Here is a 15,469-nt window from a genome sequence, read left to right on the forward strand (position 1 = left end):
GGTCTCCAGACCTTCTAATACTGTTCTTCTCTCAGTTAAAAAAATTTTTTTAGCATATACTCTTAATTCATATATGATCATTTATAAACTTTGTCCATCTTATACTGTACTCATGTACAGTATAGTATGTACAAATATAAGAGCAGTGGGATAAGTAATATTCTGCATTGTAAAAGTTTTTATTAATGATGAAAAATTTCATAAAAACTTACTTAACATTTAGTAGGAATTATGATTTAATATGCTTCATTATTTTCAAAAATCTTTCCATTTTGATTTAGTATTCCCAGATCTGATTCCAAATTCGTTTTTAATACTTGATCTTAATGGTTGTCATAACTGAAAAAGATAGCTCATGAAGATTTAAGTGGAAATGTTTCATTGTCACTTTGCCTAATTAATTCTGATATTAATCTTTCAGTCTAATTCACTAATATTTTGTACTTTATCTAGAAAAGTTCCATTTTTCTTTTTCTTTTTTTCTAAAGATTTTATTTATTTATTCATGAGAGACACAGAGAGAGAGAGGTAGAGACACAGGCAGAGGGAGAAATAGGCTCCACGCAGGAAGCCCGACATGGGACTCGATCCTGGGTCTCCAGGATCTCGACCTGGACTGAAGGTGGTGCTAAACCGCTGAGCCACCCGGGCTGCCCGAAAAGTTCCATTTTCATCATTAAACCAGTTGATGTTAAAAACTGTTACATTAGAATATTTCTTTAACAAATGAGGTTAAAACTCACTGGTACTCTTTATTTGGAAGTCTGAATAGGTTAGAAAATTGTTTCAAATTTTGAGTGGATAATAGGTTTTTTTAAACAGTCTTTTTGAGATATAATTTAGTCATACAGTTTACCTGCTTTTAGTATATAAATCATTGATTTTTAGTCAATTTACATTGTTGTACAGTCATTTATACCAGTCCAGTTTTAGAACATTTCTGTCACCCCACAGAGATCCTTCATACTCATATGGAGTTACTGTGAAAGTTTTTATTCATGACACATTCATGTAATTATCAATAACAAAATTAGTATCAATGATAAGTTTTCACATGTCTCTTTAGTAGCTGAAGTACATTTCTTTCTAAAAGTGGCTAATTTCTTACATCTATCACCTTCAGCTTGGAGAACAAATTGTATGTGTTATTTTTTTAAAGAATATCTATTTTAGTCACTCATCATTTCTGAGAAGGACAGCAAATTTGAAATACTTATCTTTTTGTTTTAAATTTTAAAAGTACCATTCAGGGACGCCTGGGTGGCTCAGCGGTTGGGCGCCTGTCTTCGGTTCAGGCCGTGATCCCGGGATCCAGGATTGAGTCTCACATCGAGCTCCCTGCATGGAGCCTGCTTCTCCCTCTGCCTCTGTCTCTGTCTCTGCCTCTGTTTCTCACTCTGTGTCTTTTGTGAATAAATAAATAAAATCCTTAAAAAAAAAAAAAAAGAAGAAGTACCATTCATCTCTAAGTTCACTTGCTCTTAGGAGCTTGCCCACAAGATAACCGGTACTCCTTTATGTACCTTAAAGATTTTCATAGTCATTCTTTCATCATATTACGAAATATGGTCATGGTGCTGCTAATTTAAGGGTCTTATTTTTATTACATTGGTGATAACCCTCTAGCATACAAACTGCAGTATTTTGATATACTGAATTTTAAAAGGAGAATACTCTTTCTACTTACTAGGTAGAAAATTCTGACTATAATTTCATGTATATATTAAAAATTAGTAAGAATGTAGCTTTTCATATTGGCTTATGTAAACAAATCAATATAAATATGAGCTTGATTATTTTCCCCCTACGCCCCAGTGAATCATTTTGCCAGTCCTTTGGGATTTGGGATCCACTTTGGGAAAGACAGGAATAGAAAATTGGTTGTATTGAGGTCATTTAGGAGGCTCTTTGGATAGTCCAGGTAGGAAATGATGATGGCAGCTTTGATGGTAATGAGGGTGGGAAGAAGTAGACAAATGCAAAAGATAATTTAGGTCATAAAATCAGTGGGTGCTGGTGATTGATTGGATATAAAGGTTTAAGTGTCTGACTGGAGCAAATATGTGCATGATGGTAATATTTATTAGCAGAATTAGTGAACACTGGAAGCAGAGAGGGGGAAGGGGAGATGAATCTCTTTGGGACATACTAATTTAATAAAGTTGTTTTGTCTTTTCATTTAGGAGTGTATGGTGATGTACATCGAGTGAAGATTATGTTTAATAAGAAAGAAAATGCCTTGGTTCAGATGGCAGATGCAAGTCAAGCTCAGCTAGGTACTAATGATTAATAACAGTAATGATAATCTGCCCTTTTTTGTGTAAATTTTTCTATAAAATAAGTTTATAGGTAGTAGGAATATAATTTTACTGAAGAGTACCTCCTTATGCAAATTTTTCATTATTTGGACCCGCTTATAGTTTAAGATTTTAAAATATTTATTACTCTGAAGTCTGAAGTTCATTCATCTATTTAAACATATTGTTGATGTTTAAGAGCTTTAACTAGGGTTTTTCCATTAAATATAAACAAATTAATGCGACTTGTTTCATTTAATTTTTTTGTTTGCTTTTCTTCCAAATTAAGTTTTCCAGAACTATTTCATGTCTTAAAAATTTGGGCAAACTTCATAATGATGGCACAAGAAAATGGCATTCTATGACCTATTGCTCATTGTTTCAGTGGCTATTAAAAATATTACTACTCAGATTTTTTAATTAAAAAAATGTGTTGCCAAGGGACACCTGGCTGGCTTTGTTAGTAGAACATGCAACTCTTGATCTTAAGGTTGTGAGTTCAAGCCCCTTATTGGGGGCTTAAAAAAGAGGGGAAAAAATGTGTCACTTAAAATTAAACCAACTACCTTTATTCAATAGCTGTTTCCCGAGCGCTTGTTATGTTCCATGCTCTGTGGAACTTTCTGACATTCTAAGAAGATAGTTATTTTTTTGTTTAAGATTACCTCTCTTTCATTATAGTCCAGTAAAGTCATTTAATATATTTCTGTTTGTAGGAGTTTTTGGATTTAAAACTATTTTAACCCTCAGAACTGACAATATAATTTAAATGACTAAACAAAAGGAATTTGTGATAATTTAAACAGATTTTACAGTGACTCTCTCTTAATACTTCAACTTTTCTTATTTTCTTCCTGTGTGCCAGCAATGAACCACCTGAGTGGTCAGAGACTTTATGGAAAAGTACTTCGTGCTACACTGTCCAAACATCAGGCAGTTCAGCTTCCTCGAGAGGGACAAGAAGATCAAGGTCTGACTAAGGATTTTAGCAATAGTCCTTTGCATCGCTTTAAAAAACCTGGCTCTAAAAACTTCCAGAATATCTTTCCACCATCAGCTACTCTGCATCTTTCCAACATCCCGTATGTACCTAATTATTTATTATTTATTTAGATGATTAATTATGGTTTGAGAGAGATAGAAACTGAAATTATTCTCATGTAGCAGTTGTCCTAGTCACTAATTTCTTGTGAGATAATTTATTTGCCACCATGTCTTAAGGTTGTATCTCTAGTATACACTCCAAAAGTGAAAGGTAATAATTTCTTTCCATATAGAGATTAGCACCTAGCTAATCTTTTTGAAATAGAAGTTTGTGCAGAAATATTCCATTGGTACATACTTGTTCATCCCTTTATATAGAAGAATTAACCAACATAGCAAAAACAAATACTTTGTATCTCAAAATATGGTAAAAATGAATTCTCTAGTCTTTACAAGCTGCAAAGCCATATATATGTGCTAATTACTTAAAAGCTAAAAATTACTTTATTGTGACCACTCTGTGTTAAGCAGTGTTGTAGTGTTCTTGAATCATCTTCTAACTCAGGGATTGACAAACAATAGCCCATGAGCCAAACCCATCTGTTTTTGTATGGCCTGTGAGCTAAAATTGATTTTTAACATTTTTAAATGGTCAAGGGGGAGAAAAGCAAAAGAAGTATTTGGTGATTTGAGGAAAATGATATAAAATACAAATTTCACCTTCTATTAGTAGTTTCATGGAACACAGCTACACTTATTCATTTATATAGTGTCTGGCTGCTTTTGAGCTACAACAGCAAAGCTGAATAGTTGAAACAGAGACTCTGTGACCATCAGAGCTTAAGTTATTTACTGTGCTGCAACCCTTTGTAAAAAATATCGTGCAATCCTTGTTCTAATTTCTGAAATCCTTGGTAACCATTTTTCTGTCTCTAATTCATGTGTAGTAACCTTTGAAGTAAAGTCATTAGTATCCTTTATCAGTGAAACTGGGAGTCTCAGGTTAAGTACCTTACTCAGTCATATACCAATGAATGAGAAATGGAATGTGAACACAGATCTGTCTCCCTGCAGATCCAGTCATTGTTCTTCTACACCATCCTTTCTAGCCATCATGAGATGAAATACAGTCTTCTTAAGACATTATGGCAATTAAATTATCTCATAAGAAATTAGTGAAATAGGACAACTGCTATGTTAGGATAATTTAGTCAGTTGACTCTTACTGATAGGCCACTGTATTAGTTATCTCCTGCTACATAATAGATCACCCCAAAACTTAACAGCGTAACAAAATAGTAAATGCTTTTTTTTTTTTTTTTTTAAGATTTTACTTATTTATTCATGAGAGACACAGAGAAAGAGTCAGAGACACAGGCAGAGGGAGAAGCAGGCTCCACCCAGGGAGCCTGACATGGGACTCGATCCTGGGTCTCCAGGATCAGGCCCTCAGATGAAGGCATCACTAAACTGGTGAGCCACCCCAGCTGCCCATAAATGCTTATTATTTCATACTGTTACTGGCTAGTTTTGACTCAGAGTCTCTTATAAGTTTGAAGACTTAACTGGGGCAAGAGGACCCACTTTCAAATAGTTAACTTATTTATGTGCCTAGTTGCTGACAGGCAGCCTCAGTTCCTTGCCACAAGGTTTTTGCCATATGGCTACTTGATTATCTTTGTGAAATAGTAGCTGGTTTCTTCCAAAGCTAATGACTGAAGAGAGGGCAGAGTGGGAATTGCAATGTCTCTCAGCCTTAGAAGTCAAACGTATCATTTCTATAGTATACCCTAAAGGTTACAGAGGACATTTCTTCATTATGAGAGAGGAGTATGTATCTAAGGGGCTGAATAATAGGGGGCCATCTTAGAGTCTGGCTCCCACATATGTGTATTCGGGATTACCCTAAATGCCATTGAAAATGTGGAACTCTGGTCAATAGCCAACCAACAAGTCAGAACTGGGAAGTGACTTTGGTAATATTAGAAGTACGCCTGGGTGGCTCAGCAGTTGAGTGTCTGCCTTTGGCTCCGCAGGGTGTGATCCCAGAGTCCTGGGATTGAGTCCCACATCGAGCTCCCCACATGGAGCCTGGGTGGCTCAGCAGTTGAGTGTCTGCCTTTGGCTCCGCAGGGTGTGATCCCAGAGTCCTGGGATTGAGTCCCACATCGAGCTCCCCACATGGAGCCTGCTTCTCCTTCTGCCTGTGTCTCTGCCTCTCTGTGTGTGTCTCTCATGAATAAATAAAATCTTAAAAAAAAAAAATAGAAGTAGCTTTGGAAATGCCAGAGTTAATGACTGAAGCTAGTGGCATGGGAAATACAGATAGATTTTCTTGTTCTTTATATGCCTGCTCATATCTTATGCAGAAGAATTGAGACCAAATTACATTGTTTGAGGACAAATATGTGTGAACCTTGAACATCTTTCAGGGCACTTCCTTCCAAATCATGTCTTCATTTATGACCTTATTGTCTTTGAAATGTGAAATACTCTGGAGATTTGACAGTTTCAACAGTTAATCGTTGGTTCATGTGAGAATTGGGGCTAAGATAGTTGACACTGTGATGTTTTCACAGCCCTTCTGTTACAGTGGATGATCTGAAGAACCTTTTCACAGAAGCGGGATGTTCAGTGAAGGCTTTTAAATTCTTTCAGTAAGTCCATGCTTTCAAGAAATACATTGACATTATTTAATGTGGTATGCAAATTTTTAAGAGAATTCAATGAAGTCTTACAGGGTCGGGGAGAATTACAGGCAAAATTAATTCTGAATACTTTTTATTTCTTATATTATTTTCAGGAAAGATCGCAAAATGGCACTCATTCAGTTGGGTTCTGTGGAAGAAGCAATCCAGGCCCTCATTGAGCTTCATAACCATGACCTTGGAGAAAATCACCACCTCAGAGTTTCCTTCTCAAAATCTACAATCTGATTTTTTTCTGTGAATTTTTCTCCTAAGACTGGACCATAATTTCAGTAAAACCTTCAGACATAGACTGAAGCAGCTCAAGACCAATTCTGCCTCTTTCACAAAAGTAACTCTGGTTTGATATTCAAGTATATTCAGAAAATCAAGGGATGTTCTTTTTTCCATTTTTTCCCCTTGCCAGTATGTGATCAAAGGTTTGTTTTTCCTTTGTACCATAGTTTCTATGAAAATAACCTTCAGGAAAAAAAAATCAGGAAAAGAATTTTCTTTTTCAATAATTTAATTCCCTATATTAAATTGGATTTCAAGAGGACAGACTCTTAGTTTGGGTCCAGATCAGCCTTATACAACATTTCTAAAATCCTTTGTACTTTGGAAAAATTTAAACATATAGACTTTTAAAATTACCTATAACCAGATTTTTAACTTTATGATTTAGAAGTTCAACCCCTGTAGGAAATTATGTTCACTTATAAATTATATTGATTATTTGGCATATATTGATAGGTATTATATATAAACAAATTGGGTTGAATTGGAAGAAAATTTATAAACATGCATGTTTTCCTTCAATGGTTTCTTTTTTTCACTGTAAGACACTCCTTTGAATAATACGTACCTTTAATTTTTTAAGAGTATTTGGAGAAATGAAGTGTCTCAATTGTCCCCAAAGAAATTAAATGGAATCCAAGATCTATTGAGGTGTCAAAATAATTATTAATTTTATTAGTAAACATCATGGTTTCAATTTCAAAATGACACTATTTGCTGAGTAATATGATCTTGGAAATTTAAAAAGAAAAATAATCTTACTTATAAACTACTTTTTTATAATTGTTTTCAGAAAAAAAGTTTACAGTCTTAAGGAAAATATTCAGGTCTATCATATGGTTTGACAGATTTTTTAAAAGTTATTTTTGGTAAGGTCTTCTTTTAGAAAAAATTAATCTCAAGGGTTTTTTGTACCACTATAATCTCTAATACCTATTCAGAATTACTGTGTATTTACTTAATTTCTTATTATGTGCCTTATTATGTGCTTATGATACAATAGGTTAGAATTTTATCTGAGTATTTTGAAAGCTATATTGTGGGCTTGGTAAGCATTTTGTTTTTTCTTTCCCTGTTTTGGTAAGGATTTTAAAGTTTTTTCATTGCAATTTTAAGTGGTTTTCAATAAGTAATAGTTTTTATTCAAATTTTTGGTGCTTTGGTGCAGAGATGGGGTGGGGGAGGGTGAATGATTTGGGGAATAACTCAGTGCACACTTGTCGGCCTCTTCATGTTGTGACCAATAGCGGTCCTGCAGTCATTGACAGTTAGTTAAAGCATACCAGTTTGGGACTATAAGATGCAATCTCAATTTCTGGATCTTGTCTAACCTTTATCACCCATTAGAACTTGTCTCAGGATTACTTGGTTTTTCTCAATACTCAAGTGAGATACTTTTCTTTGTTAATATAACTTCGTTACTGAGTGCTCACATACAGGGAGTATGACTAGGTGGGGTCCTTTTTCATACTCTGTCCCTCTCTATGTTTGAGTGTGAGAATACGTTTTAATGTGGCTTCAGTGATTCTATAATGTAAAATTATTTCTTTTTAATGAGAGACTTTGCATTTGTTAATTATTTTTTCAATGGTTGAGCAGATTTTTTAAAGAATTTGTCAAAGGGGTCACTTTTGTCCATCCCTTTTACACTTTTCAGATTCTCAGAGTAGCTCATCTCACCTTTAAAAAGAATATCTCAATCTCTTTGCTATGTTCCAGCCATTAATTTGAACGTTGGAAGATTTTTATAAAAAGTTGGAGACTACAGAAGATACAATAGGTTATTAAAAAGCAGAATTTACTCAATACTGAGCAACAGATATAGTTTGTAGATAGGATAAGAAGGAGGACACTAAATTGAAACCTTTCAGATGAATCCATTTTAGCATTGACTGAATAGATAGGTAATCATTTATATAGTTTTTATTTTTTCACTTAATGTGATTTTACTGAAACACTTGAGTAAGGGGAGGAGGAAGAAAACCAAAAAAAAAAAAAATTTTTTTTTTTTTTTTGAGAAATCTCCCAAAATTTGATTCTTTTATCCTAGCCTATAGGCACTATTATAATTGTCAGTGATACATTAAGTTGGATTGTTTTGTTTGCTTTGAGTTAGGAATTACTGTGTGATTTCAATTGATGATTTTCATAACATTCAGTGTCAATGTAGCAGAAGGGAGATCATAATAGTATTGAATGTAATTTTGAAGTAGGGAATGGCCTTTAAATCTGAGAACATTTGAAACCTTTTCAGGGAGAGAGAGAGAGAGAGAGAGAGTGTGTGTGTGTGTGTGTGTGTGTGTGTGTGTGTGTAGATAAGTATATATACATACATGCACTCTTCTAATGTTGTACATACATATGCAGAGTACATACATTTTAATTTATTGACAAAATCAAATTAAGATTTGGAAAAGTGAGATATTCTTATCTAAAATAGTATGCTTGAAATCATCAATTTGTGTCTGAAATTAGCTGTAGTGCATGGATATTGTCCATATTGGGTTATTTGCTGTTTGAATTATAGAGGTCTACAGTATTTGTTTTGGCATAGTTTCTGTAGAAAGATTTAAAAATATCAGGGTAGTGGAAAAACTAGATCTTTATACTTTTGTTTTGGCATGCATTTATTCAATATCTTCTGAACAATGTTTAATTTTGCTGTTGAGCTGTCATAGTATCCTATTCTTAAGTTTATTTACTTTATTTTAAGGAGTATTGTATCATTTTTTTGAAGTGTCTTGACTTTTACACAAAGTATATATATTCAGGTCTTCAAAAAATAGCAGTACACATTCAGCAGTAGCAGTTTATGCCAAAAAGTTTTACTTTGGAATTTAAATAACTTGCATAACAATAGAATGTGTTTTGTGTGAGGTACAAATAGAAAAATGACCCAGTATCTTAGTATCTTAATGATAACTTTTTTTTCTTAATCGATAACTTTACTGCAGAGTTTCAGAATTCCCAGTAGCTCCTGCATAATGCCATAAATTCTTTAAGACTAGATATTGTAATCAGTTATTTTTATTAATATTTCTGACTCTGTTATTAAAAGTTGCAGATCTCACAATATTTAGAGACACAATTTCTGCCTGCTTAATTCCTTATGGGAGCAGTGCCTTTTTTGTCTGCACCTAGGATGGTTATCATTGGTTCTGTTTCAGAGGATAAAAAGTTAACTAATAAATGTCTTTGTTCATCTTCATACAAACTTTTCAAAGCTTCCATGTCATTAGGCAATGAAATTTATATTGTGAATATATTATAATATAATTTCTGTTCCCACTAAATATTTTTGGACAAACTCAAAAGTATGTGTTTTCCCCCCAGTGATTCACTTAAAAACCGAAGTTTGCCAAACTGCAGTCTATCTTTTCGAAAACCTAATGTGTACTGCTATTTTTAAAACCAAAAAGACAGCATGACTATGCGTAAAAGCATTTTTCTTAGTCTTTCCTTTGTCTTGATCAGTTGTTAACAAGAATAAAACTGCCAGACTTAAAATATTCTATTGTGCTAAAAGAAATACAGTTTAGGTTGCACAGAAGTTTTCCTTTAAAGAAAATAGAACTCAGCTGTCCTTCAGAAGAGTTATCTGTAAGACTATTTGCAGTCTTTTTTCACAGCAAATTTTAACAGTTATGAATGGTTTAAAAAGTAGAAAATTACTAAAACATTTTGGGGGTTTTATAGAGGGAGGAAAACAAAACAGGACCAAAGTTTATGTGCCTTCTTCAGTAGTCTTAATTGACCTTTTCTTCCTATTTGAGACTAAGGTAGTATCAGTATTCTGGTTTTCAGGAAATATGTACTATATCGTTTTAAAAGAATGTTATCCCACAGACTATTCATACAAGCAAAGAACTGTAACTGTATAAATGAAGTCTCAGTTACACTTTTGCCTTTATCACATAATATTCATTCTATAGCATTGTGCAGGTCCAAGAATGAGCTGCTCTACATCTTTGTGGTAGTCGTTTTAGTTTTTGTAACCTGAGGCATATGTTCCAGAGAACAGGGATATTTGTCTGGTCCAGTGACCTTGGTGATAATAGTCATGATTGAAAGCTGCTTATAGCAAGCTTAAGTCAGCACTGTAAACAGATTTTGTTGTGTTGTTTTCAGTTTTTGAATCTATGTAGTAGTTGTATTAACAAATATTTAAATAGATATTTTTGATGTCATTTAAAAAAAATGCTCTGGCCTTTTTTCCCCTTAACCATTGTTACCCAGATCTTTTAAAAATTCATCCCACATCCAGAAAGTACTAATTATAGATTGCTGACCAAGCAAAGTTTTGCATCAAAATGTCACCTCATTGCTCTGACCAAAGACTTACTGTTCTGGTTTTAACTCCTCTCGTTAAGCATTTTTTCCCAAGCTCCTTTCTGAAAGAAGACCCAGTGCAAAGCGGCCTTTACTTTCTATTTCCTATTGGTGAATAGACTACTTAGAGAAAATGGGAGTATAAATGTGAACAGAATGGATTAGGATGACAAGGGTTTGATGGGCATTTTCAGTACTGTATTTAAGAAAAAAAATAGCACAGCTAGGAGCCTCTGACATTGTCTTGTGTTTTATGTGGTCTGTTCATAAAATTCCCTTTTTCAGTTTATAAGAATGTTCATCTAAAAGAAGAAGATGCTGTAAATATTTGTAACAACATTTTTTTTAACCAGGCCTAAAAAGAAAAAAAAAAAGGTTTTTGGGAACAAGTTAACATATAAAGTGGTTTTATATAAAACATCAATTGTCTTGTATATTTTGATAAGCAGCAGTACCAGCTTTCATTTGTAACACAGTTTGTGGCGTTGGAAGAAAAGGATTCTGTGATTGTTTAAGTGAATTATGTTATAAATGCAAAGAGAAGATAAAATATTAAAAAACATATTTTCTAAATGCGTAGTGCATGGTTAATTCAAGCTTCTGTACTCTACAATATATTCCATTTTCGTTCAGTTTGTATATTTGCTGACTTACTTGATATCTCTAATCTCTTTTCCTAACAAGTATAGCATTGTAGCATGCCTTTTAATAAATGTCATGACATCTGTACTCTCTTAAAATTTTTCTGTGTTCTTGTGTCTGTACTTTGGATTTCCTCTTGTCTTACCTGTAATCCTAATGATGTCATACTTTCTTTTCTTTTTCATAGCCATCCATCTAAACTTGTCATAGTTAGAGGGAATAGCAATAGCACATATTCATACTTTAAAAACTGATAAGCCCTAAGTCTGCTAACCCCTTCTCTTTTAATTAAGGAATGATTTTATTTTAGAAGCAAAGTGCTCTTCTAATCTTCCCTGCAATGCGACTTCTGTGGCGCTCTCCCTTTAGTACAAGTACACAGTGACACGCTGTGTGAGTGTTCTCTCTCCCCCATTCTGTGTATCTGTCTTCCCCCACCCCCCATCCACACACGCAACTTGCATTCATATAAACTCACCTGCCAAACAAGAGTTGGAACACTTTTTCCAATTAAGTTTTTGGATTCCCTATCGATTAATATACATAAATTTGAAATGTGAGATGTGATATCGGACCAGATTTGTGTTCTTTTCAGTTAAAAGGTAGTTACCAGCAGCCAGATATTGCAGCTGAAAACTTAGACATACTGATTTACATAGCAGAGAACTTCTAACCATCATTGAGTCATGCAGGTTTGAAATAAATGGATCTAAGAGACCACCTATGTCAATCTCCACTTTTTAAAGATCAGGGCAGAGAAGGAAGTGACTGACCCAAGGCTATGTACAGTTAATTGCAGAGTCTGGACAAGGACCCAGGTCTCCTTGATATTACCCAGTACACAGCATTGCTCCTAGTCCTGCCTAGTAACTATTATGAGGATTGTGATCTTGAACGTCTGTACACAGAATTGAGGTACTTATATACTCTTCTGAAAACTACCAAGCCAATTTGAAAACAATGCATAGTGCTGTTCGAATCTATGTAGTAGTGTATTAACAAATATTTAAATAGTTATTTTTGATGTCATTTAAAAAAAAAGCTCTGGCCTTTATTTTTGCCGAAGGGTAAAAAATGCCCACCTGCTTCTGAAAACTTTTTAAGCTAAAAATGTGATTTCAAGTTGCAAATTTAAGAGCTCTTTAAAAATATAGTTGCTAATCATACTAGCTTGCTAGGGCTCATGTAACAAAGTACCACAAAGTAGATGGCTTAAACAACAGAAATTTATTTCCTCACTGTTCTAGAAATGAGAAGTCCAAGATTAAGGTGTCCTGATCTCTTTCCTTGGCTTATAAATTGGCCATTCTCTTCCTATACCTTGACAGGGTCTTTCCTCTTGTTTCTTTGTCCTAATCTCTTTTTATAAGTATACCAGTCATAATTGGATTAGGCCCACTTATCTGACCTCATTTTGCCTTAATTACCTTTTTATTTTATTTAAGTTTTTATGTATTCATGAGAGAGACAGAGACACAAGCAGGCTCCATGCAGGGAGCCTGATGTGGGACTCGTTCCGGGAGTCCAGGATCACACCCTCTGTGGAAGGCAGGAGTTTAACCGCTGAGCCACCCAGGGATCCCCTGCCTTAATTACCATTTTAAAGGCTCTGCCTGTCTCCAAGTTAAGTCACCTTCTGAGATATTGGGGTTTAGGATTTCAACACAAGGATTTGAAAGGGACACAATTCAGCCCATAGCAATATTTAGTAAAGATTATTCATTCAGCTCACCAAGTTCAACATCATGTTGTACACACAAAAAATACATAATATATAATTGTATTTACACCATGTCCAAAGACAGGATAGCAGTTACCTTTGGGAAGGAGGTAGTTGAAGATGTGAGAGCTTCTAGTGTTTGGTTAATGTTTAGTTTCTTAACCTTTGTGCCAGTTATCCAGGAGAATTTACTTTCTGATTATTCATTGAGCTTGTCCACTTTGGATTTGTACATTTATGTGTTATATACTTCAATTAAAAGGATTTTGGAAAATAATTGTAATTGAACAAGGAGCTATAAACCATCCTCCTTGTGACTTAAATCAGCTGATAATTCTACCCAGTAAGTAAGATCTTGTTATGAAGTATTCAAGATACCATGAACTGGGTTTCACAGTGCAAACCTCCCACATATGTATGGCCTTTCTCTGACCATGGCATACCTATAGGAGAAATATTACACAAAACTGAAACAAAACAAAAAGCACAAACCGTTCGCAAGTAAATTTTACAGTTTTGAAGTTTTACACCTAACTCAGAAGATTTCGTTAATAGTTTTGTTTTTGCAACTCTAAACCTGATCATGTGGGCTATTTAATATCCAATCCCTTAATGTATTTTTTTTAAAGATTTTATTTATTCATTCATGAGAGAGACACAGAGAGAGAGGCAGAGACACAGGCAGAGGGAGAAGCAGGCTTCATGCAAGGGAGCCCGACACGGAACTCAATCCTGGGACCCGCCCGGGCCGAAGGCGGTGCTAAACCACTGAGCCCCCCGGGCTGCCCCTTAAGTATTTCCATCAAGAAAAGCCAGAAAGAGGGCAGCCCCGGTGGCGCAGCGGTTTAGCACCACCTGTGGCCCAGGGTGTGATCCGGGAGACCCAGGATCAAGTCCCGCGTCCCCCGTTGGGCTCCCCGCATGGAGCCTCCTTCTCCCTCTGCCTGTGTCTCTGCCTCTCTCTCTCTCTGTGTCTCTCATGAATAAATAAATAAAATATAAAAAAAAAAAAGCCAGAAAGAAGATTCTTCAATATATACTAATTAGTGTCATGAGTTCCTATGTACCTAATACCCACTGCAACTAGTGGCCGATCTCGTTTCACCATCCTATTCCTTGGATGATTTTGAAACATCCCAGTCACCCTGTGATTTCATCTGTAAATACTTAAGTATGTGTAAGTCCATATGTTGTAGTTGCTGATAGTCTTTCAGTACATAGCTTTCCTTTTCATTGTTTTGTTGTTCCCTTACAACTTATTCGTTGAGGAAACTGAGCTATTTTCTCTCAAAATTCAGTCTGGATTTCGCCAATGTCCCCATGATGTTATTTCTTTAATATGTTTCCCCACCTCCAGTTTTCTGTAAATTGGCAGCTGCTAATTTGTTTACCTCATTCCTGACTCCCTCCTTTTTTTCAAGGAAGGTAAGAGTACTTCATCCATGGCATTGGACACTTAAATAATGTGATTAGTAGCCATTAATCATGATTATGTAAATGCATTAATTTTTAAGGGTAACAAAATGTCAAAGTTCTATCATGCCTTATGCATATATTATTTAGATTACTTTCATATAATAAGAGAAACTTCCCTTATCAACTATTTGCTTATTCTGAGGTACAATTTCTGTGGGAAAGACAAAATAAACACTTGATTCTTTCCCTTTACTTCCCTTTTTTTGAAAGGATTTATTTTCTCTCCTCCAAAACTTTGTTGCTTTTTAAGACTGTGCTTTATGGAAAATTTCAAACATTTGTAAAGTAGACTAGTATAAGAAACTTCGTGTTGCTGTCACCTAACTCGTACAATTCATATTCAGTGCTTTGTGTATGCGTCCCTCCTCATTCTCTGCTTCCACTTGGAAGATTATTAGCTGTTAAACCATTTTATATAATACTTTTCAAACTGATTGGTAAAAAATTGTTTATAGAAATCTTTTTTTTGTTGTTTAAGAGAGGGAAGGGACAGAGTCCCAAGCAGGTTCCACACCAAGTACAGAGCCCAAAGTGGAGCTCGATCTCATGACCCTGAGATCATGACCTGTGCCAAAAGCAAAAGTCTGATGCTTACCTGACTGAGCCGCCTATTCACCCCAACTATAGTATTTCTTAATCTCCATTTTTTTCTGTTGTGCCTTTTCTCTTTTTTATCCTCCATCCTCACCAGAAGTATTTTCAAAGAACTTGCTTTTCAGTTGTTTTGATCCCCCAAATAAGTTTTTCAGTGTATTAGTTTTATTATTTTTATACTATCTTTGAATTTATTTTGTGATTCTTTTGCAAAAGATTTTTGATATATTAATCATAGTTGCCTTGTTTAGCCTACAGATTTCCTGCATGTCCTTATAAATATGAGAGAAATGAAACTAGGAATGAAAGCTTATTTTTATAAAAAGGTTTAGGATTGTTTCAGTGATTCTCTCACCCTCATGCCTTTTATTGCTATACTTTCATGTAGACTGTTTCATAGATACATGTTTGTTTAGGACAGTACAAAGTTAAAAAAGTTACTC

The 15,469-nt window shown here is 34.7% G+C and overlaps 1 protein-coding gene across 11 annotated transcripts in view; it reads left to right on the top strand.

Moving 5' to 3' along the window:
* PTBP3 (polypyrimidine tract binding protein 3) overlaps window positions 1-11,167 on the top strand; it is a 129,453-nt gene extending 118,286 nt beyond the window's left edge. For all 11 annotated transcript variants that reach the window (XM_041761214.1, XM_041761212.1, XM_041761213.1 and 8 more), the window contains 4 exons: window positions 2,184-2,276; window positions 3,163-3,379; window positions 5,861-5,938; window positions 6,085-11,167. In XM_041761214.1, the coding sequence (XP_041617148.1) occupies window positions 2,184-2,276; window positions 3,163-3,379; window positions 5,861-5,938; window positions 6,085-6,217 (521 nt within the window). In that variant the 3' untranslated portion in view covers window positions 6,218-11,167. The remainder of the gene's footprint in view (window positions 1-2,183; window positions 2,277-3,162; window positions 3,380-5,860; window positions 5,939-6,084) is intronic.
* The last annotated feature ends 4,302 nt before the right edge of the window (window positions 11,168-15,469 follow it).

The sequence above is a fragment of the Vulpes lagopus genome, chromosome 7, assembly GCF_018345385.1.
Source record: "Vulpes lagopus strain Blue_001 chromosome 7, ASM1834538v1, whole genome shotgun sequence".
NCBI lineage: Eukaryota > Metazoa > Chordata > Mammalia > Carnivora > Canidae > Vulpes > Vulpes lagopus.